Raw genomic sequence first — 24,839 nt, 5'->3', positions numbered from 1 at the left:
GCCTCTTTGCATGTGTATGCATACACATAATGCTTGAAAAGATGCTAATGTCATCTCTGGAAAACAGAGGGGGGGGAAACTTTGGGATATTGTCACATGACTTTACTAAGTAACATACTCCATGGAGGGCTGGGGGAGGGGGGAGGGAGAATGTGGTCATGTATGAAAGGTGTGAACCAACTGTACACAGAGGCAACCTCAGTCCAAAGACAAACCAAAAGCAAACAGAAACCTCACCGAGGAGCACACTCAATAAATATGGTATACAATATTCAAAAAGAGAGATCTAACAAGTTTATAAATCCCATATAGATAGAAAGAGCTCATGTGCTTAGTGTCACAAACCTATGTAAATAACCCTCCTAGTTTCACTGTCCATATAAATATAGTAACTATAAATACAATAAATACAAGATAGTCAATACAAAAGTCCATCAAATACTGTGTGTGCTGGCTGAAGAATACAAGTTCATAATGCTCATATCTCTCCTTATTTACAGGTACCACAAAACCAACCGGTCGTAAAGTTCCAATAAATGCCAGAGGTAAATCCTTTTGGAAAAATGTACTGAATGAATAATGATCTTTTCTTTTTGTTCATACAGATACTTGCTTCAAATGTGTAGACAGTGTGTCACGCACTGAAAAACAGCTCTGAAGAACTGCCTTACAGGCCCAATGAATGTGCTAGCTATGGAACTTGTTCCGATTAGCTTTGTCAAGGGAAGAAAAAGTTGTGCAAAATCTGTCTGTTTATTGAGTATCACTGTGTACCGTTCCCAGAACACCATTTCCTCCATCTCTGCAACCATGGGCTGCTTCCTCTGGGCAGACTGCAGGGCACAGGATTACTCCAAAGGGTGACTGGCTCGGAGCAAACTTTCTCCTCCTGCTCTGGCAAGCCACGCTTGAAAGTATAGTGAAATGGCTCCTCTCCCAAGAGAAGCAAAGAATTTCCCATCATGCTTCCAGTAGATCAGAGACCATGATTCACAGTGCCCCATTCTAGCGAAGAGCATAATATATATTGGAATGGGAGATCACAGAGCTCAATTACCTGGTGAATGTATTCCGAGAAGTAGTAGATGGCAATGACACAACCCATAACTGTGCCCAGCGATATCATCCAGGCCAGCAGCAGGACTATCAACTTCTGCAGTCTCTTACACAGGTTTAATGGGTGTGACTTGGACTGTTGCTCAGCTAGACACTCCTGTAAAAGGAAAAGCCAACCAGAATAGTCAATGAGTACAGGCCTGCAACATGACTTCCGAAGTAAGTGGCTCTCAAAGAAAGTGCACCCATGCATAAAGGGTTAGGAGAAATTCTATTGATGAAAATGCCTTGAAAGACTTCAAGGCCCAGGGGAACAAGCTATAGGCCTATCCAGTACAGGAAGTGAAAACAAAATTTTAAGAAAAGATAGAGGCAAAGGAGACGATGGTCTTGAAGACATAACATCTTATTGAATACATAACATCTTATCTTGTTAAGTCTACTATACCCAAAACAACTTAGTCTTGTGTCACTTTAAAGTTATCAGGGCTGGATTTTTGGATGAAAGTCCAGGGCCCTGCCTTCGAGCTTCAGCAGGTCTCCCCAGGCAATGGCACGTGAAATAATTTTTCAACCCCCTTTCAGCAATAGAGGAGATGGGACATGGATGCTAAATTGTGGGTTGATTCTGGACTAGTTACTCCTTCATAGACGTAAGTGAGGTTATTGAGGAATGTGGGGATCTTTCCTACTATTTCAGTTTACATATATAATGGAATAAATTATTATCTTTGATGACTAATGAGTGTGGAACTGGAGGCCAATGCTTTAGGTCCCTATTGTAATCACAGTCTGGGACTGAGAGTATGAACTCTTCTTAATTCATGTGCCTTTTTAATAGGATGAAACAAGGAGTCCAATGTACTTTTATCAATTGTGAGGACAGGAACAGGCAATAATAGTGATTAGTTTAGCACAGACTACAAGAATATGACCTTTTAAATGAGGCAGGGATAGGAGTTATACCAGATTCATTAATCATGAGTAAAAGTGTTATTTTTTTCTACAAAGGAGGATCTGAAAACAAAGAAAAATGTGCATTCATTTCTGATGTGTGGCCTTTAAAATTTTGTTCTTCTGCTTGCCTGTAGTATCTGGCACAATAACAAACATATATACACAATGTTCGTCTCACCTAGGATGACAAAATACCTTGAGGCAGTCTGGTTAAAATCCTTTTTCAGCCACTAGTGGCAGCTTAAGTTCTTTCCATCTGTCCCATTCTTATCACCCATAGTCAATCTGCCTGGAAACTTGTGATGATTTAAATTCACTGAGAATTCCCTAACAGTGCCTGAGCCTCTGTAATATAGAATGGTCACAGCCTCTCTTGTTCTGAGTTTGCAGTAAAGCATAAAACTCCATTACATGGAGATAGTCACAGCATGAGATGTCACACCTTGGCCATCTATCACAATAACCTGTAAATTTGATGAGGAACAATGAAAAATTTAGCCAATCCAATATATCTCCCTTCCTCTTTGCATCCCCATACAATGTTTTGCATAAAGGTAGTCCCCCTGTGCAAGCTCCGAGCCATTACATGGAGGGACGCCACATCACGACATTTTCTTGGCAGACGTTTTACGGGGTGGTTTGCCATTGCCTTCCCCAGTCATCTACACTTTACCCCCAGGAAACTGGGAACTCATTTTACCAACCTCGGAAGGATGGAAGGCTGAGTTAACCTTGAGCTGGCTACCTGAACCCAGCTTCTGCCAGGATCGAACTCAGGTGGTGAGCAGAGCTTGGGCTGCAGTACTGCAGCTTACCACTTAGCAGTTTTTGAACTGCCACCCTTTACTTTTTGACTGATCCAAAAAGGGTACACCTTGTCCTTCAGAACCTCAGGAAATACTGGTCCCAAAGAAGCAAGCTTTTCACTGCAATCCTAAAAACACTTTCCTGGGAATCAACGCCACTGAACAGACTTCAGTAGGATTCTGAGTAGTCTTGTTAGTCAACTTTTGCCAAACCCAAACAGAAACTGAGGGGAAGGCTGACCCTTTTCCCATGGAGGTAAGATGTGCTGAAGATTTTAAGTGTTTAGCTATAACAACAAAAACAACAACATTTGATTTATATACCGCCCTTCAGGACAACTTAACGCCCACTCAGAGGGGTTTACGAAGTACATTATTATTATCCTCACAACAATCATCCTGTGAGGTGGGTGGGGCTGAGAGAGCTCCAGAGAGCTGTGACTGACCCAAGGTCACCCAGCTGGCTTCAAGCAGAAGAGTGGGGAATCAAACCCAGTTCACCAGATTAGAGTCCTGCCACTCTTAACCACTACATCAAACTGGCTCTAGCTATCTAGAAACTGCTGTCCTTTTGTTTTTATGTATTCTGTAGTTCACTTTGCAGATTTTCCCCATTGCTTGTTTTGTGTGTGGAAATAAATCTGCACAGTTTGGCTTTGAGAGACTGCTTTAAGCTTATTTTGCCCTAGCTACCAGAAAGTGAGAGATCCTGCCCCAAGCACACAGCCTCACATCAAAGAGTGAAGTACTGACTAGACATGGGCACGGACAAAAAAAAAAGGTGAACCATGGGGTTTGTGGTTCATGAGTTTTCACAAACCACGAACCACAAACTCTCACAAACTGGTGTAAGTTCACTATCAGTTCGTGATTTGTGGGGTTTAAATGCCCCTTTCTGGCTGCTTAGGGGGCATTTAATTGTTTAAAGGGCCCTTTTCTGCAAGGGGCAGGTCCCTTTAAACTATCAGCTGGCAAGGGGGGAAATCCCCGGGGAAATGGCCATTTAAACAGCGTTCAGCAGCACCAGGACCACAGTTCTCTTTGTCAGATGCATCTGGCGGGGAGGACTGTGGTTATCGAAGGCTTGTGCTGCAGTGGAATTGGATAGTCTAGGTGGTGCTGCTGGACTCTTTTTGATTTTGCTACTACAGACTAACACGGCAAACTCCTTTGAACCTTTACACAAGCAAACTGATCCCCACACCAAAAGGAGCTGTCTGCATCTCCATATCAAAGGAGTTGTTTACATCCCCCCTCTCCTCCTCCCCCCTCCCCTCCCCTCCCCTCTCCTCCTCTATATTTGACCAGTTTCCTTCTGCCCTCCATGCATATGACGAAGAGAACGTGATTCTCGAAAGCTTATGCTACAATAAAATTGGTTAGTCTTAAAGGTGCTACTGGACTCTTTTTTATTTTCCTACCAAAGATGTATCTCTGAAGCCTCAAAAGGCTGGGAACATAAAGCATACAACTGGGGGAAAAGAAACACAGGAATCTATGATCAGAGACCATTACATCTGACAGTTCAAAGAAATGCTGGACTTAGATTGAATGAAAATCTGCTCTGAAGGTGAGATCTACACAAACAGTAGCTTAGAGCTAACACTGGTGAAAAACTACCTTCAGCAGCTCTTTCCTCAATTTCCAGGTCACTTGAAAGTACTATGATAAGAGCACACAGAGTATGCTCAGCTTTATATTGCCACAATCTCTCCCAATTTATTTTGATTTCCTGACAATTCCACGTTATACATAGGCTGAATACCATCCCATCAGGAGAGCAGCTGGGATATCTAAATAAAGTGCCTTATTCTGTGCCAATGCGGCTCTGGTCAACTAGACACTCTTCCATATTGTCTATTCGACTGTGACATGCTCAATGTGGCAAGAGATAGATAAAACCTTATACCCAGGACTCTAGATGTATAGCGGACAATTTGAGGTTCCTTTTATCAGGGGTGGATTTTATTGGCAGTTGCCAAGTTCCTCTCTCAGTTGATTAAGGCCTATTCAATTTTTATATTATAAAGATCTATGTATTAATAAATTCTCTTTTATTTTAATTCTAGTGTGACACTGTTCAGAGCTGAAGTGGCAGTATGAGCAGTGTCATTAAAGTAAAGAAAAGCTACAATCAGTTTGTAGTGATATCACCATTATGGCATAATGGCCTGAACTCTTTCTTGTCAATGTAGCTCCTCATTAACGATCTGTGCTGCAGTAGGGCAGGAGTTAAGACACTCGACCTCCAGAGAGCCAACACTTTCACAAGGAGGCCCTTGGCAATTTCACTTCTACAGCCCGAATTCCTCTGCCTACTACTCACTTTCAGTTGAGTGCAGATGTTTTCACTCTGAATTCGAACAGAGCGTGCCTGGATCACCTTGTAGTCCCATGAACAAAAGACTTTAATTGCCAGGTCGCCAGAGGCACTGCCCACACGATAGCTTTCTCCAAAGGAACGAGACATGCTGTAGGGAAAAGATACGACAATAATCAACATTTTGGCACCTATATGACAAAGGGTAGTTATATTTTGCAGGCAGAGGCCAAAATCAAGACATGATGCAGAATTTATAAGATACCCAGATAATTTCTAAATGCAGTGGAGAGTGAAGGTCAATATGAGAAGCAATAGTCTAGTCCTATCTGAGAAGATACAGAATGTTGTAGGAAAAGACAGGGAGAAATGCCTTGACCCCATGGAAAACAAGTAGGGGATACACCTCACCTGTACACCAATAGAATGCATGTCACAATAAAGGAGACCCCAATGGCAAACACGTAAGCCAATGGCATATTGTACGGCAGACGGACATCCCTGGATTGCTGGCAACGTTGGGTATTAGAGCTAGAAGCACATGGATCATTCAGAGTGAAATTGCTATAGTAGCCATAATACATCAGCGTGTGACTGAAGTAGCCCTGCAAAGAGAAGATGGACATTGATAGCTGCAGCTGTGGGACCAGTCACTCTTGCAAGAGGAGGGGGCCCTAGATGTGGCATCAGGGGACTTGTTATGTGGGTAGCCATGTTGGTCTACAGTAAAATAGCAGAATTTTTAGTCCAGCGGCGCCTTAGAGACCAACAAGATTTTCAGAGTGTAAGCTTTCGAGAGTCAGAGCTTCAGACGCCACTGGAGAAGGGAACCCTGACTTTTGAAAGCTTACACTCTGAAAATCTTATTAGTCTCTAAGGTGCCACTGACCGGACTAAAATCCTGATGCATCATAGGACTGTTTCACACATGCATGCTTATCACTTATTTAACGCAAGCTGATTTATGCATGTAAATGGGCCTTCATAGATAAAACACTACAGATAGAATTTATAGAAATCCTGATATCATCTAAAATACAGTGCTTTTCTCCATTCATACACTTTCACCTATCACTTGTTAAAAACAAAAATAAGAGATGAACATACAAATGTGTATTTTTTAATCACAACAATAAAATCATATATACATTGCCAATTTCATTCTGATGGGACTTAGAGGGTTAAACTGGGCCACCCCAGGCTTTGTCTCACACAAGGAGTGATTCCGCACACGTTGGATAATGCACTTCCAGTCCTCTTTATAGATCATTTGGAATGGATTTTTTCGTGTGCGGAACAAAAAATCCACCTCAAACGATTGATAAAGTGCATTGAACGTGCATTATCCAACGTGTGTGGAATTCCACTATATGCTGTGTTTTGTCTGGATTTTTTAAAAAACACACTGTTCATTGGTTAAGCAACCTATTCCATTGTTCCTGGGATACATGGCTGCACTAAGGTATATCATCCAGCACAGACCTATAAGCCTATAATGGATACACCTCTCGTCCAGGTCAGAGATAAGGGGGAGAGAGAACAATATGACTGGAAAGTCATCTCTTGACGCTAGTGAGAGCCTGACTTCATCTGAGAAATACTCACCGCTCCAGTAAGGGGCTCAAGACCTGTGAAGGTTATGTTGTTAGGTGTGGCAGGAGGGTAAGCAGCCTGCATGGCAACCACAAAGACTAGCAGGATGAGGAATATAAAGAGATTGAACATGAGCAAGGTCTTGAGGAACACGAAATAGGAGAGAATGCTGGATCCAAAGCGACCACTGATCTGCTTAAGGGAATAATGCCAGGGCTGGAGAGCATGAAGGAAGGACAGCAAACTATACCAGAGATTTCGGAACCCCTGTAAGGAAAACAAGAGAATTCTCTTTAGTTGAACAGATGTTAGCCAGAAGCACCTGAACTATGTGGAACCAAACAACGAACTCCTTCCTCCTGATCTCTGCAGGATAGTGTAAATTAGTGCGGTCTAGTATTATCAGATATGTAGTCATGGCCTCTGCTGAGCTGCTTTGGATAAGCTGCTAGGTCTCCTTCTTGAAATGGGGAATTAGAATTATCTAACGGACAGAGTATTGTGAAAAAAGAGGAAGCCCTTGGCACAAGAGAAAAGCCATTAATATTAGATAGCTTTTACCTCAGACCAGCTTGCTATTATGGGGATAACAATTAAATCTCTTTGGAAAAAGTATTCTCAAAAATGGAAGCAGGGTCTAAAGTACTCATAACAAAAAGTAAGCTGCCACACCATTTTGCAGAGGATGTTGCCCTTGGCAACCATTTCCCATCATACCTATACAAGATAAAAGACGAGGACAGGCAGTTCTGCTTCAGTTGTGGAACACTCTGGGTCCAGCTTATGACATACTTTGGGTTGGGAAATCCTTGGAGATTTGGGGGTGGCGCCTGGGAGGGAGGGGTTTGGGGAGGGTGTTCAGAGAGGTATAATACCATAGAACCCACCCTCCAAAGCAGCTGTTTTCTTTGTAGCCTAGAGTTCATCTGTAATTCTCTGAGACTGTCAGACGCACCTGGAGGTTGGCAACTCTAGCCCAGTTGCCATTTGGGCAGCTCCTAAAAAGTGTTGCAGAAGTGACAACTCTTGCCAAAACAACTATGGAGCACTGTGGACCTACTTTATTCCAGAGCCACCTCACCTCCCAACCTCCACACACACCTTTTATCACCATCATGACTGATAATAAATGCTTGCTTATTTACTCAGTATAACAACATGGCAAGACCGTCCTGATAATAAATGCTTGCTTATTTACTCAGTATAACAACATGGCAAGACCGTCCTTAAAAGTTAGAACAACCTTTTAGCCCTGCTGGCATCAACAGAATCTTCATATCTGGCCCCAAAAAATAGCATAGTGAGCCAAAGCCTTCTAAAATTCTTCCTTTGGCTCTCCAAATAACTGTGACAATCCTAGAAGAAACTTCAGAGACACTTCCTCCAGGAGGAATGGTACAGGAGGCCACATTTTCCCACAGAAGTTAGTGACCTCCGTGTCTGTTTTTCCCTCACACGGAAGACATATGTATTCTTAAATCTGATTGCTTAGAGTGTTTGTACAGCTGAGGTATGGAAAAATGAGGAATGATTTCATTGTCCAAAAAATGAGGAATGATTTCATTGTCCAAAAAAATTTAGCTCCCTGGGCAAAAGAGGGAGGTAGAGGCAGCATATCTTCAATAAGGATGAAGTTATGCCTCCGTTTTGGCAAGATATGCATTGGGCCTAAGCACAGGTTTTTCTCTCAGGTTGGGTTAAAGAAAACTATTCCTAACCTATGCAGTATGGGGACAGGGTTCAAGACTTACTATGATGATGTAGTATTTAAGCCGGCTGCAATGTGACAAGGGAGCTGTTGTCTTGGGTTTCCTCAAGGTACCCGAATGCCCACTTGAATCCTGCCTACAAAGCCAAACACAGACAGAAGTTTTTAAAAGTTGCGCTTCTGGAGGCAGCAGCAGCACCCCTTATTGGCATTACACCCATATTAACAAAAACACTCGACGCAACCAGCGCTCAGTCTACAAATACACAACTCGCCTCATAGATGCAAGATACAAAAATTTAGCTACAGTTTCAATAACTTTTTGGTTCTGAGTAGCCAATAGGAAGATAACTTTACATTTATCAGATTTTCCAATTGCTTCCGGAGGCAATCAGATTCGTTGCATGGATTTCCAGCACAAAACCATCTGCAACTTAGTTTGAATTCCTGTTCAAGAAGAGCAAAAAAAGTGATGCGCATGTTCCCAACAGCACTCACCTGAGGCTACGCTTCTCTGCCAGGCTTAGAGGCATGTTTTGCAACATATTAACGCGTTGATTTGCTGGCAAGCTCTGGAGTTCTTTCACCAGCAGGCTGCGCTTGGCTAGAGAAAGAAGCACACTGGTAGTTAAAAAGGAAGATATCAGACTAGTTAAAAGCAACAGCATTTTCAGTGAAGGTTTCTCAGATATTCAGGCAGCGAAAGAAAAAAAAATGTCAAAAGGTTGGCCATCTTGCCGCCTCTGGATTTTGGAGTGCAGCTCAGTTTCAAACATACCACACAGAGATGGAGGTTGAAAGCAGGAAAATAGAACCCTGTCATGATACTATTGTGAAGCTGGCCCTGTGCAATTTCTTGCCAAAGGAGAACTCATGAAGCTGCCTTATACAAAAACAGAACATTGGCCCATCAAAGTCAGTATTGTCTACTATGACCGGCGGTGGCTCTCCAGGGTCTCAGGCCAGAGTCTGAGAGCGGGACCACAAGTGACGCCTGACACAGGTTGGACACTTGCCAGCTTCCCTCAAGTTTTGATGGGAAATGTAGGCAGCTTGGCGGAATGTTGGACAAGTGACAGTTGAAAAGTCCACTGGACAGCAGTCAGAGAGTCAAGCTGCAAGACCAGGATGCCTACATTTACCATCAAAACTTGAGGGAAGCTGACTAGTGTCCAACCTGTGTCAGGCATCACTTGTGGTCCCGCTCTGAGAGAGGAGGGAAGTCCATAACTTGATACTGCTATGTTGAAGGACAGTGGCTATTTCAGACCTTGTGGTATCATTACTTGAAAACATCAATTACCCCATCTATACTGGCAGGAAAGCTCATTTTGTGCAATGTTCCATTAATATCTGGAGAGAGGGGCTAAGTATGAAAACATAAAATGAATGATACTGGGTGGTTCCAGCTATTTCTACACCAAACTGTGGTGTAGTGGTTAAGAGCACAGGACTCTAATCTGGAGAACTGGGTCTGATTCCCCACTCCTCCACTTGAAGCCAGCTGGGTGACCTTGGGTCAGACTCACAGCTTCTCAGAGCTCTCTCAGCACCCCCCCCTCACAGGGTGTTTGTTGTTGAGGGGATAATAATAAAATACTTTGTAAACTGCTCTGAGTAAGTGTTAAGTCATCCTGAAGGGCAGTATATAAATTGAATGTTGTTATTATTATTATGCTGATCCACCAGAGAGGCTACAAAGATGTATGGGCATTGGAGTCTCATTTTTCCTATCCTTTCAAGCCATCTGCTTCTTGCTGCAACAAGGTACAACCACACACCATCTTCCTAGCTTTTTCACAGACTTACTATTCTCTTCCTCGTGACTGGAATCCAGCTCTATTCCAAGCTGCCGGAGGCTTGGCCGTGCGGAGCGGGACACTTCTTGCAATGGGGCCCGGGCACTCCTACGACGCAGCCTGGCAGTGCGGTTGTAATACTGGGAGAGGACGGCTCCTCTACTGCGACCTGCAAGCAGAAGGCAAAGTAGTACAATGAGGACGGCGGGGAAATGAGGAGCCTGTCAGAAGGAAGGTTTCTTCTCCTCAACTTTCAGTCCCCACATTCTGTACTCTGTCCTGAAAGCCTCTCTCGTAAAATGAGCTAGACTGGGATGAAGGCTGCGAAGGGGACTTTCTTGTAGGCTCATTCAACTTACCGATTGTACGGCTGGGCATACTGGCTAGGATGCGCAGCGTAGCTGAGGAGAAGCCAGGGTGTTCCTCTGTCGCTTCCCAAGCGTCACTCCGGCGGGCAGGAGAAGCCGTATAGGCCAGATTCTCTGGAAAGGGAAAAACAGGTTTCTTTGTGTGGCTGAAGGCAGCCACTCTCCCCTTTGCTGTCCTGTCAGAATTGGGATCCTCCAGCCTACTCTCTAGCTTAGCAGACACTGGCCTTTTTTCAATTATTTTTCAACGCCACCTTTCAAGCTGCTTTCTGCCTGCACCTATTTCATTCTACCACATGACATGCAGAAATCCTTACATGCAATAATGTGCATACATCAATACATCGTGTTGCTTTGTCCAAAGGCCTGGAGATTGGGGTGATAGATCAAGATATCTTAGACCTGTATTGTCGAAGGCTTTCACGGCCGGAGAACGATGGTTGTTGTGGATTTTCCGGGCTGTATAGCCGTGGTCTTGGCATTGCAGTTCCTGATGTTTTGCCAGCAGCTGTGACTGGCATCTTCAGAGGTGTAGCATCAAAAGACAGAGATCTCTCAGTGTCACACACCCACACATATGGAAACCAATCATGCAATGCTCCTGGTGTTTTATCTAGAGCTCTAGTATTGTGTGATAAACTGCAAACATTGCAGTAGACCCAGGACTGCATTCACACAATGCTCTTCATTTATTGTTGCACTCTGAGGCTTGGTTTCCAATGTATGAGTGTGTTACATCAATCTGCAGTAAAGATACAATGGATACATATGGTTTCCATATGTGTGGGTGTGTTTGATCAGAAATTGTTTACAATTGACCACTGAGGAAGGCCTAAGGGCCAAAACGCGTCTGGTCAGTTTTGTACTGTACCTTGGTCTATTTCTGTTGGTCACTGCACTGTACCATCATCTGTATCTTGAGATGTTTTAGCAAGTTTTAGTATATATATGTAGCCTGCCATTCAGGCTTTATGTTTTAAACTTGTTTTAATTCACAATGGTGCACATCTATAATACTTTTAAATATTTAACACACACACACACACACACTTTTAAGTTGTTACTTAACCCCTTTTGTTCCCCTGCTTGTTTAGGTTGAGTCTGTGGGGTTCCCCCCCTTTTTTTTCTTCCTTGGGTCCAAAACAGCCAGGATAGGCGATGTCAGGGGGTGTGGCACACGCAAATCAGTTATGCTCATGACACACTTCTGGTGATGTCAAGGGGTGTGACATATGCTAATGAGTTATGCTAATGAGTTCCTCCAGCTCTTTTTCTATGAAATGACCCCTGGTGTGGGTGAGTCGGAGGTGTGGGGGAGTCGGAGGAAAGCCACTGAAAACAAATTAGGCATCTGGAAGGGAAGAAATAATCTACCCAGTAAGGGATGTTCCAAGGCTCAACCAACAACTTCCATTACACTAAGGCAAGTATCACCTTAGAGGGTGTTATAGCTATAAGGTGTTTGCTATTACAAGAACTGTGATTTGTTGACAATTTGTGACCAGTTGAACAGTGATTCCCTTGCAATGGAAGAACTTGCTGAGGTGATACCATCTAGAGGATTAACTGACACTGTCACACTCCCCTGGGGTAAGCATAATATCTGGAAAGGCCATCAGATTAACTGAAGGTCAGTCAACGGTATAAAATGACTGGCTTTTGTTTGCAAATTAAATGCAAAAAAAAAAGCATGCTTTGTTCTCATTCTACGTTCATTATGTAGAAGTAGGGTCGAAAAGATCAAACTCTCAATGGTAATTTGCACTTTGCTTTGGTGCCTAGTCTGCAGAGGGAAAAACAATCCAACAGCAGGATAATGGTTTACAATACGAAACGACTGCCACCCTGACTTTGTAAGTGGGGGAAGTGAGAATCAAGTCAGGGTGTGCATTAGAAACATTTTCTTCTTTCTTCTTTCTGTCTGTCTCTGCAACAAACGGCAGCTTATGAAGAAAAGCACAGTCGTGGAAAACTACCTTGCACATACACAACCCAGACTCACCTCTTCCTCTGGAAGCCACATTTGTCATCTCCTCCATCTCCACCATCTCCCGTTCAGCCAGCCAGCTTTGCTCCTGGATTAGCTGGTGGAAGGAGTCGTGCACAGCTCCTTCATCATAGGGACTTGGGGCCTGGCTGCAGGAATGAGAGGACCAGCATTCAGATCCGTTCAACTAGCAGACTGTCCAAGATGAAAGCTTTCCATCTTTCAGTGGATTCACACGAGATCATCTTGGCGTCAGACATAGGCCGTTTCCACACACGTTGAATAATGCACTTTCAAGGCACTTTAGCAATCCTTTGGAAGTGGATTTTTTGTTCTGCACATGGAAAAGCAGTTCCCAATGTTCACTAAAGAGTATTGAAAGTGGATTATCCAACGTGTGTGGAAGCAGCCATATATAAAGCAAAAGCCTAAGCAGGGAAGAAATCTTACCAGGCTGTATGCCTTCTCAGCCTTGGGAGTTCTTATGTCCCATCAAGATCTGCATACAACACATGAGTATTTCTAGTTTTTGAAGCTTTCCTCAGCAATGAAAAGTGTTAAGATCTTTTTTTGTTTGAATGAAAAGTGAGAGATCCTGAGACCCAAGTGTACTAGAAGAAGACAGGAAGTATGAGTTGGTTCAATGAATCATTCTGCAAGTATGGTGCCCTTGCTCTTATAACTGGAAGGACCAATCCTCCTAATCTATTTAGGCCACAATACAAGACTTGCAAATGTGTTTACATGCTTCTCCTGGGTCTCTGAATAAGGGTCTTTAGCTGACTATGTTTTAAGTAGGAATGCAGGATGGGCACAAGAGTGGAACATAAAATATCTGTAAAGCCCATGAGAACTGATTGCAGTGCTAGAGATGTGTGTGAACATATACATGATGAAAGTGGAGGACTTTATGCTGTCTCAGGTTTCAGAGGACAATGAGACAGCCAGCAAGATGGACAGGTCAAGGGTCTGTCAATCTTTGCTCTCTACTTTGAACTGCAGATTGATACCCTTAGGGACTTCCATCTTCACCTTCCCTTCCTCACTCTTCTTCTCCATCTTATAGCAATGACAGCAGGATGCATCTCCTGCATCTTCTGGCATCCCAGCTTAGAAAATTAGTTTAGAACGCTGTTGTTCTGCTTCAGCACCTGCAGGGTTAACTTAGACAGATAACGGGAGCTGGCTTATCAGAGGTAGCGCACCAGAGGCAGGATGCCAGAGTAGAATAAACAGAGTCTGTCAATCGCCCAAGAATTGTCTAAACAGGCCAAGGTCAGTTTTCCAAGAAAGCAAGTCTGACAGTAGCAGTGAGACCATGTTCAGGGAACATGTTGAAGCCACGCCGAAGGGCCCCTCCCTCATACTTTTATACACTGTGAGTCCTACGTCATGCCTGCGACAGCGACTTCACTTCTTCTTTGATGATGCCCCTCCTTCCTCTGCAACTGCTTGCCGGTGCTGAGCTCTGAGGTGTGCTGACCAGCATTGGACCTGTATGTCCACCCTGCACCTGCTCTTGCAGACCTGGGGATAGTGCAACTGGCTAACCCTGAACTGTTGTCCTCCCACTTGTCCTCCAGTTGGGAGGACAAAATACACACCTCAACACCTCCTACCTGTGACTCCTCATCTGATTGCTCAGATGCAGCTGTTTGTTGGCTGATAGGCACGGAATCCAGCTGTTCTTCACCAGAGGAGTCAAAGCTGTCTTCAGGGTCTGGCTGTTCCATGACAGCTGTTTCTACTTTTTCCTATCCAAAGTGTAGTTTCTTGTAATGGTGGTGGAAAGCCTTCAAATCATAGCTGACTTATGGCGACCCCTGGTGGGGTTTTCATGGCAAGGGACTAACAGAGGTAGTTTGCCATTTCCTGCCTCTGCAACTGTGGTCTTTGTTGGAGATCTTCCATTCAATTACTAACCAAGGCTGACGCTGCTTAGCTTCTGAGAACTGATGAGATCAGGCTCACCTGGGCTATATGACTACTATTTCCTTACTTAAGATAAAGTAGACTCCATGTAATCTTATTCTTGAATAGTACACATGCTCATGTTTAGCTGTACCTACCAGGCTACTCTGCCTTCAATAAGAAACCAAAGATTCCCAACTTTAGGCAACGTATTCAATTAAATACCAGACTGTAGAGCTGAAAAGAGCTCTGAGAAGTCTAATATGGAAGAAGGATTAATTAAATCTGTATGTACCATTTCCAGCTCCTTCTCAGAGCTTATGAATCTTGTATTTCCAGGCTCCCAACACAAAACTTTACTATTTGTACTGCAGAAACTGTGGCAGTAATTGTTATCTGTTTCAGTAATAGACTTTGTTTTCCTTTTTCATCAAACAGTCAGGCAATGGAAGAGAGGAATATCCAGACTTTTAGATATAACACTCAGCGTCTTAATACTCTGAAAATCTCAAAATGACAGGAACACACGCTAACACTGTAGTACCATCATTGCATTACACACTTCCCATCAAACAATCAATAATGCATTATTACTGGAGATACAATACCAGGCTAAAAGTAAAATGCATAACCCCAAGAGTCCTATCCCTCCTACTCCCTGCCCCTCACTAAATGTGTGAGGGACACAACGCAGGGCTTGTGCTCAGGATCAGTTCCACGTTTTGGGGACCCTGGGCAGACAGTGCAGCGTTCCCATGTTTTGGGGACCCAAGGCAGAGAGTACCCGACACCCCTCTCTTGACCACCACAATGCCCCAATGTATGCCTCTGCCCACTCATCTGCATGCCCCTCTTATGGTCATTTCCCCACCTGCTCACTGGCAAGTCCTTCCACCGCTCACACTCCCAGACACACATGTGCTCTTACCCCAGTGGAGCTGGGCAGAATGTGTGGCTGGAAGCACAGAGAGTGAAGGCTTGCAAGCAAGTGGGTGGGTGGGGGAAGGGCACACAGATGTCTGGTAGGGGATGTGGGTGGGAGGGCAGCAGCACAGGGCCTTGCCAGAATCCATGGGCCACAGCACCTGCTCCATCTCAAGGTATTCTGGTGCTGGCCCTGCATGCAATGGCAGTTGTTAAGCTCAGGCAAGTTCCTATGTTAGCAGCTAGTCACAGAATCATAGAATAGAATCACAGAGTTGGAAGGTACCTCCAGGGTCATCTAGTCCAACCCCCTGCACAATGCAGGAAATCCACACCTCCCCCCGCCCCCGCACACCCCCAGTGACCCCTGCTCCATGTCCAGAAGATGGGAGAAAAACCCCTCCAGGATCCTTGGCTAAACTGGCCTGGAGAAAATGACTTCCTGGCCCCAAAGTGATGATCAGCATTACCCTAGACGTGTAAGAAATGGCCACGAGAACGAAGCACTGATGTAACCCTTCCTGCCCTCCCCTCTCATGATCTGCCTAGATTCACAGAGTCAGCATTGCTGTCAGATGGCCATCTAGCCTCTGCTTAAAACCTCCAACGAAGAAGAGGCTATAAAAATCTCCCAAGAAGAGTCCTTAAATTATCCTCTTCCCAGACTGCTTTTTTATTTATTTACAATATTTCTATGTGGCCTCTTACAAATCCTGCTCAAGACAGCTTACACAAGTCAGTAAAAAAAACAACAACATGCCATTAGGGCTTTAAAGGTCAACAGCAACACCTTGATTTGAGCCCAGAAACTAACGGAGAGGCAGGGAGGCTGCTTAAGCACCAGCAGAATGTGTTTCCTGTATTAACCACATTTTGAACAAAATTAAGTTTCCAGACAAACTTCAAAGGCAGCTCTGCACGGAGCACGTTACAGTAGGCTAAGTGACAAGGACATGGGTCACCCTGGTCAGACCTTCCTTCTTGAGGAAGGATCAGAGCTAGTTTAATTGATGTATTAACTTACGGCTCCTGGCCTGCAGCCATTTGAAACTACCTTCTTCTTTGCCTGCCAGGAGATCCACCAGGCATGACAAGATCTTAAAATCATGCAGTGTGGGTATCTCTCTATCCATAGAAGGTGATCTAAAAGCATCCCCAAGTTGTGAACCTGCTCCTGCAGGGGGGTGGGTATAAATCCATCCAGGGTAGGCTAAATTCAAACTCCTCCATCACCACCAACCAACAGCATTTTAGAATTATCTGGACTGAGCAATTTTTTCTAGTACTTGGTGCATCTTACTAAATTACAGCTTTCTAGGTGACACAGAAGCAGGCTAACCTTTTCTTGTCATTTGTCTTCATTTCTAGTATGAGGCACCCCGAAGTTTCCATGGCTGACTTCTGTAGTAAATGGGCAGGCTATCTGTGTACCAAATCTCAGTTTTCTAGTTAATGTAGATAACCACTTGGGGGTGCAAACGGTTTTCCACGTGAAACAGACTGACGAATGAAACGTCCCCTAGTTATTAGGGCATCTGGCCCTGACCCGGATAGCCCAGGTGAGCCTGATCTCATCTGATCTCAGAAGCTAAGCAGAGTCAGTCTTGGTTAGTAATTGGATTGGAGACCTCCATCAAAGACCAGAGTTGCTGAGGCAGGCAAGAGCAAACGAATAAATTGCCTTGAAAACCCCACCAAGGGTTACCATAAGTCAGCTATGATTTGAGGGCATTCTCCACCACCATGAGGGCATGTACCGCCATGTGTGTACCACTTTTCAGCTCTCTTATGTCTTAACAACCTGGAGTTATGCTATGACTCCCCCATTTTAAAGGACAGAAGAGTAGCTTTTTTCATTTTCAGGTTTCTCAAGCAATCGAAATGCCCTGGGCTACATATATATCAGTTTCAGGGCTTGTTTATGCTCATGAAGCACAATTTAAAACATGCTTTAAAACAGAGGGAATGTCGCTTTAGCATCAAATATATATTAAACTGTAACACTCACCTGCCATTCTCAGGGCCAAAGGTGAAGGTCAGTGTGTGGGCCATCCTGAATTCTCAGATCCACAACCTCTTGCCTATCAGCTCGTGTCTCTCTTCATTTCTCAGTTGCAGGCATCGGAATTCCACATTGTATTACTTCTCTGAGAACTGTTTGGCCTCATCACACCAAACGTATGAGGCTTTGAGGTCAAGGCAACCGATTTGACTTTCCGTTCACTTCCAGGGCCAGAAAATCAGCAGCGGGAAGCCAGGGCAACATTTAAGTCTATCTGCTACAAGGAACATAAAGAGAAAGAATGAAATACTATAAACACCTCTCCACCATCTCCTCTTGCGGGACTTATTACAAAAGACCACGTTTGCATCTCGCAACAGCTGCCCAGTCAGCTGTGAACAAAGCCCTAGGAAGAGGAAGGAAGCAAAGTCCAGACAAAGGCTCCAATTCAGGATGGTGGCGCAGGAACCTTGCTCGGCATTTCGACGCTCAGATAATGCAAACACAGCTGCTAGTTCCAGGCCTGTGCGCTTCCCGCCCTTTGGGTGGGAAAACAGAGAGGAACGTCCTACATTTCTGGGAATAAAACTGGAGGGACACGGGGAGGCCACGGAGTTTACCTACAGATGCTTTTCATCCAGACTGGACACCAGCAGAGTTTATCCCAGGCGAAAGTTTCTTTTGATCCTCAGTCTTCGCTAAACAACCCTCTCCGTATGTTGCCAGGGAGATAAGGCTTTTTGCAGTTGGAGGCACAAAAGCTGTGTGGCTTCAGAGCACAAGGCGAGCCTAGCCCTTGCATTCTTAGAGGTGGGGGGAGCATGGCTTATTCCCCACTCTGGTAAAGATCTCCCTCATGAACGCTTCACTCGCTTCAGGCCCTTAACTGCAAGCAAACAGGGCAACTGGCGCTTCCTGGCTGACAGGAAACCTCTTCTCGCCACCATCTGTTTGCAGGTTACAAGAAGAGAGCCGAAACTACTTGGGAGGGCTTGCAGAGCATGAACTAGGAAAGTGATTGGGTGCCTGTAACAGGCTTTACATAAGATAAAGTCTAAGGACGCCTGTCTGGACAGTAGAGCGGGCGTTTCGAGCCAGGGAGACACTAAATTCAGCCTAGGCTGTCACTTTTTCACTTTCCTCTAAGATTCGGTTCAGCAAAAGTTGCAACATGGTTCTTGCTGTTGGGTTTTTTTTGTCGGACGTTTTATTTCACAATCCTGCATCAACAACGCAAAAGAAGCAAAGTGATTGTTTTGTCCTTTGTTTTTGAAATGATAATCTGATGGTTCTAACAACAGCTCAGGACAGTACTAGCTCCAGTCGTTTGAGGATCCTTAGAATCATACCCTGAGGCGGGAGCTTCTCAACTGTGGCCCCTCAGCCTTGGGAATTTCTTGTCCCCTCACACAAGGCTTTCTGAAATCACATTTCTAGGGATCTTTTAGCAGCAGTGAACTGTGCCATACTGGTGTCCTTTCAGCTTGCTTCAGAATTTATTTTGCTGGCTTTATGATAATGCTTTTGAGATTTTACTGCTTTTATTGGCGTGGATGGTTTACTGCACATTTTAATGTTGCATGCTGCTATTTTTACAATTCTGATTGTAATGTGAAGTTTTGTATTTTCTGTTTTTTAACTTCGTTGTAAGCCACCCTGACTACTATTCTACTAATAGAAGAACAGGGAACAAATCTTTAAAAGAGATAAAAGTATGCTCTCTTAACATAAAAGTAGCAAAACATGCTGACTTTAGAATTCTCTCACATCACCTGTAATAATCTTTGTGCAAAATCAGAATAGTGGTGCTGTTGGGAGCTGTGGATCCTTTGCCAAACTTTGGGCATGGCAAATGGCTGAGCTTGCCACCCTCTGGAACTAGGGTTGCCAACTCCAAGTTGGGAAATTCCTGGAGATTCAGGGGCAGAACGTGGGGAGTAGAGGGAGCTTAGCAGGAATGTGATGCCATGGAGTCCACCCTCCAAAGATGTCATTGTCTCCAGAACTGATCTCCCGTACAGAGATCAGTTGTCATTCCAGGAGAAATCCAGCCCCCACCTGAAGGATGACAATCCTACCTGGAGATGGAGGATGACAACCCTACCTGGAGATGGCCCAGATGCCTCCATTTTCCTACATAACGTTGATTAGCCCCAAACCCTTTAAAACTATGGAGTCTAATAATTTGTGGCAAGTATTTATGTGAACTGCCAAGAAACAATGCTGGGAGTTTTCTTGTCTGAGGTACTTCTTCCACTGATCAGTTAACCTCACAGCTAGAAACCCAAACTTCTGCCTTTATTACTTTTAACCTTTTAAATCCTGTAGTTAAATTTGTCCTGCCTTCTTTTTCTTCTAGTCTTTTATTATACTGGAGCCATTCCTCCCCCTGCCCCGTCCACCTCATATAAGCTGTGCAATCCTAAAAAGACTTACTCCAGTCTAAGACCATTGAAATCTCTGCTTGCTATGAAATTTCCCAGGTGATCTGGGCCAATCATCGGCTTTCAGCCTATCCTACCTCACAGGATTGTTGTGTGGATGAAATGGAGGAGGATAGAACCATGACCTCCTTAGAGGAAGGGAAGGATAATGCGCTAAATAACAATAAACCAATGTCTCCTTTTCTTTGAAAGTGCTGCTTTCTGAATCATTTGGCATTTCTTCATCCACTTCAAAAACGTTCAGATTAGCGCATCGTTGCCCTTCAACTTGCATTTGAATTGCATGAACAGTAATGAAGCAGACCTCAAGTGCTAAGCCTTACTCCCCTTTATTCCTTGCCAGAATGCAGAGGCCCAGCCCATGAGGCAAACAAAAGGCATTTGTTTGCCTAGTCCGGGCTGTCAACCCACCCCCTTCCCTCTACGCTCCCCCCACCATGTGAATTAAATGGCTTTGTCCTGTTTTGGCATCAGCCCAACAGATTGTCAACTTCTTATTGCAGCCAAGCAAATAGCCAACCCATCTCCCTCAGTCTAATTCCTGGAAATGTTTCTAACTTCTGCAAATCCTTCACCTCCCAGAAACTGTTTCTATCCCCCACTCTTATTGTAGTACTGTCTTGGACCCTCAAGAAGGATTTCCCCCTGGTCAGTTTTTATGTTACATTCATTAAACTAGGCAATGGACACTTTCAAAGGTATGCACATGTAAAAGGGTATTTTGCACATGTTAGTGATCAATTGTGCTGTTTTTGTATTTTGGAAGTAGTGCCAACTCAAGCCAAACCACAGAGAAGCAATTCCCCCACCCTTTGTTTTGTTCTGTTGGAGGTAAAGAAAGACTAGATTGTGCATGGCTTTTGATGAGAAGAGCTGCATCCAGTTTTATTCCCTGCAAAGTTCATGAACAACCTCATCATGCAGACTGGAAGTCTCATAAAAAGGAGGGATAATTCTAGCTGGCCTCGTCACAGCTGGACATGAAGGAGTTAAACAGAGCTAAACAGGAGTTAAACAGAGCAAATTCCTCCTCCCAGCCCCCAGGAGCAAGAAATTCACAGTGCTTCACCCATCTACTCTGCAGCAAGTTTAGGCAGAGAGTGAATTGGGTTAGATCTATTATATGACTTTCTTTACAGAGCAACTTTTCTGTATAGAAAAAAGTATACCTGATATACATCATTATGCATAACATTTGTACGTGTATGCATGCATCCCTTTGTGTGCATGGAATAGGGAATCTGTGAATCTCTGATCAGCTGCGTCTTCCCACATCTTCCCAACACAGAGAAAAAGAATCAAAAACATAAGCAATTGTCACATAAGTATCTGTGCACAGTTTCATGCTTTCCTTCTCCATGCAAGGGCTGTCCGTAGGACATCCATTACATCTGAAACAGCCCTATGGGGCCCAAAGTCAGATTTTTTGTCACCATGTTATAATGAAGCATTCCTTGGCAATCAACCATACAGACAGTTGTTGGTCAGGGACTATTCAACCATCAGGCAGAAACCCTAAAAAGGAGAAAATAACCAGCCCTCTTATTGTCAAAAGGTCATGGCATAATTTGGAAGCACTCTTCCCTGCTACAACCGATTGTTCTTGAGGCTTAAGTTTGAGCTAATCCCCTGCCAATCAATATGGGTTGTGTGACACCAATGACATCTTGGAGAGAACTGGAGGAGGTCCCATAAGGAAAAAAAAATCCCATATGCTGCCATTTGAGTACCTGATCAGTAGAGTAACAAGAAAGCTGCTGTCTAGGTGTGCCCTTAGTGTAACTGGTAGCTCCCACCCTCCAAATACAGGCAACTTACTTACCTGTGCAGTATAAGGCTACCAGGAAGATCTTTTATTCAACTGAAATTTTCATGCTTCCAGTAGGCACAGCCTACACCCTACTTTCTTGGCAAGGATCCTGGCAATTCTACATTCTCTCTTATACCCTTTCTATGCAGTAGCTTCTGAAACAATGGAAATGCTGCCTGCCCAAGGCTAGCCTGCAGGGCCAAGGAAATGTTCCAGGGATCTCCACCCCTGCTGTGCCAGGCATTACAGCCTGCCTTCTCATCTTCCACCCTTCCCCCTTAGCTATGCACTTTCTTCACATGTCTCCAGCTTCTCTGATATATTTGGGATCCCAGAAGGCTTCAGCAAAGCAATTGCCCTACTGCATCCCGTGCCCCAGTTCTGCTTTCTTACACTAAAGCTGGGGGCCTATGCACACTTACTGCCAAGGCATTTTATTTAAATGGCCAGTGCTTATTTTCAAATGAATGTCCTTGGGATCAGAGCAAGGCTTCAGAACGGTTTGAATGACAACGCCAATCAGGTGTAGGGGGAGGGAATAGAAGGTGGGCGCATCACCTCCTCCCAGTCAGACACTCCCCCCTCCTGCAAATTCCAGAACTGGCCTTAAAATCATGTTATACTTTCTTGTGTCTGAGATATTGGCATAACTGATGTAGCTTTTTTCTTATGTTTTTCATCATAATGGATAGATCTCTGAACTCTCTTTAATATGCAAGCACCATTATATCTCAGAAGGCATTTTACAATAAGTGAATAATGCAGAGTATGGGTTGAAACAAATTAGGTCTTAAAAGGCAGAACAGCCCAGAGTTTCTAAGGATAAGAACTGTATACTAAAGCCTTCATGTTTGTCACTTGACAATGACCTTTCGCCTAATCCTCCAAGATAAACTGTCTGGCTTCTGTTCCCATTTACTTCCTGCTCTCGACTCTGAAGAAACGTGCAGTTTTAGGACCCTGAGCCTCTAATAGTGTTTTGCACCCCTTGTGTACACCAGAAGCATTTTTCATTAACCAGGGATCAGATAGACATAACCACCATTGCTACAGAACGGAAAGGAATGTATTTTTACCATTCTGACAGTAAGAAAAGCCCAGTCCACATGCACTGCTTATTAGGAAGGGTTCCTCTGAGTTCAGTCTAACTTTTTCCGCCTTCTCCAGAATTATACTGTATTAACGTACCTGAGCAATGGGATCAGTTCCCAGCGTGTAGCCAATCCTCATTCAGGACACAGATCACTAATCAGACATAGGAAATGGTAAAACATAACATAATATTTCAAAGTTTACAAAGGGGGAAAAACAGCTATTTAATAATCTCACCTACTCAAAATATCCTGTGTTCCCAAGCATCACTGACCTTGTGACTTCTTGTGTTTTATCACAAAACTAAATACGCTTAACACTCTCCCAGAAACTTCTTTTCCAAAATTCCTTCCGTGCTTGTAATCAGACCACACCCTGTATCTCACCTGTACTACAAAGGACACTGGGAGCTGTAGTTCTTTTTCTTAGGCATCCTCCTGGGGAAAACTCCTAGAATTATTTGAGATTTTGTTAAAAGGACAAATGATACTGCTTCCAGAGGGAGCAACAAATTCATTTGTTCAAATGGGCTTCCCAATAGAGTTACATCTATGTGGTCTCTGGGGGACTGTTCTGACAGTCTGTTGTATTTCATGAAGTAGGTTCTGACTCATGAAAGCATATGCCACAATAACCATGCAATCCTGGGAGTAAGTCCCACTGAACAGACCTGAGCAGCATTTAGAACAAACTTCTTGTGTTAAGAAGATGTGTGTAAAAAGCAGTCACAAAGCAAAGTGCCTATAGGCATGCTGTGGGCATAGCACTTCAACACAGGAAGCAGCCCAACTTTAGCTAACTAAAGCTAGGTCCTCAAGGAATGCCCTGTGAGGATCTTAAGTCTCAGCCAATATAGGTGGAAGCTTCTTGCATAGTTTTCTGCCCCATCTCTGTCCCCATCCCCGCCCCTGGAAATTCTCCTTTTTTAAAAAAAGAATACTTTTTATTTTATTGATAAGATTAAAAACCCAATTTAAAAAGTAGAGAAATGAGAAAGTAAAGAAAAAGGAATAAAAAAGACAGAAAAAGAGAACAAAAATATAAAGAAAAAACAAAGAAAAATAATACATATTACATTTCCATTTTTCTCTACACCTATAATATCTTTACAAACATACTTGTAGTTCTGATACCTTCAAAATTTACCTTTTCAATACTACTCACCTTCTATTTATTTTTCCAAAAATTGATCTTCTTAAAAATCAAATCCACACATCATCAGTTCATTTTTTTCTCAGCTCACACAGAAAGTCAATAAGGAGTTTCCAATTAACCATAAAGGTAGACAATGTTTTATTTCTGATCAGAGCTGTAAGTTCTCTTTAACTAAATTCTCCTTAACTATCCGTATCCAACTTAAAACTCTGTCCCTACCCTTTAAAACTATATAGGTTTTATGCCCGTTTACTTATCATGGCATTCTTTGGAGGATCTTGGGAACTGTAGTTTCATGAGGGTCTTCTTGAGCGTTCTCTCTCAGAACTCCCTATTCTCCCTCACAGAACTACAGTTCTGTGAGTAAGACAAAACTCTGTGAAACGAGTTTAAGACTGTAGACTCTACAGTAACAACTTCAGCGTTTAGTCTCTGTTCCTTAGCGGCATGCTGTAATGACTTTCACAGTCCATCTTCAATCTAAATAAAATGGTAATTCCCATGGAAACTTTGGAAATGAAAGGAACATATGGTTGAATTTCAATACTGAAAAGTAAACAATTTTAATGTAATGTTGACTGGCTATGTTACAAGAACACTCGGCTAAGCCCATCAACGCATTTTTATCTTTTTCCAGAATGCAGTGCCATGGTACAAAAAGTGTAATCCTTTAGGAGTTTTCAAAAGTGTACACAAAGGGGCCGCCTCTGCTGAATAATACACATGCTGCATGCAGCATTCCTGCATTTCACACAGGGTTGCCATCCTCAAGGTGGTAGCTGGAGATCTCCCAGAATTACAACTGATCTCCAGGCAACAGAGACCAGTCCCTCTGGAGAAAATGGCTGCTCTGAAGGGTAAACTCTACGGCATTATACCCCACTGAGGCTCCTCCCCTCCCCAAACC

At 43.7% G+C, this 24,839-nt stretch overlaps 1 protein-coding gene across 7 annotated transcripts in view; it reads right to left on the bottom strand.

Annotated features, from left to right (window-relative positions):
- The window catches only part of TMC6 (transmembrane channel like 6), a 40,452-nt gene extending 17,361 nt beyond the window's left edge, over positions 1–23,091 (bottom strand). For 2 of the 7 annotated variants that reach the window (XR_008596860.1, XM_054977006.1), the window contains exons 1-10: positions 16,769–16,835; positions 12,610–12,743; positions 10,599–10,721; positions 10,250–10,408; positions 8,939–9,044; positions 8,484–8,577; positions 6,745–6,999; positions 5,551–5,744; positions 5,146–5,290; positions 1,058–1,213 (exon numbers count right to left, since the gene is read on the bottom strand). Coding sequence is in view for 6 of the 7 variants with exons in the window: in XM_054977006.1 (XP_054832981.1) it covers positions 1,058–1,213; positions 5,146–5,290; positions 5,551–5,744; positions 6,745–6,999; positions 8,484–8,577; positions 8,939–9,044; positions 10,250–10,408; positions 10,599–10,721; positions 12,610–12,743; positions 16,769–16,821 (1,419 nt within the window). In the remaining variant the exon portion in view is untranslated. Of the gene's footprint in view, positions 1–1,057; positions 1,214–5,145; positions 5,291–5,550; positions 5,745–6,744; positions 7,000–8,483; positions 8,578–8,938; positions 9,045–10,249; positions 10,409–10,598; positions 10,722–12,609; positions 12,744–16,768; positions 16,836–17,437; positions 17,709–18,051; positions 18,357–22,873; positions 22,892–23,014 lie in introns of those variants that run through there. The other 5 variants (XM_054977008.1, XM_054977011.1, XM_054977012.1 and 2 more) reach the window with 5 other exon arrangements.
- Positions 23,092–24,839: the final 1,748 nt, after the last annotated feature.

The sequence above is a fragment of the Eublepharis macularius genome, chromosome 4, assembly GCF_028583425.1.
Source record: "Eublepharis macularius isolate TG4126 chromosome 4, MPM_Emac_v1.0, whole genome shotgun sequence".
Lineage (NCBI taxonomy): Eukaryota > Metazoa > Chordata > Lepidosauria > Squamata > Eublepharidae > Eublepharis > Eublepharis macularius.
The sequence above is the reverse complement of the archived record's forward strand: the minus strand, read 5'-3'. Positions and strand labels throughout refer to the sequence as shown.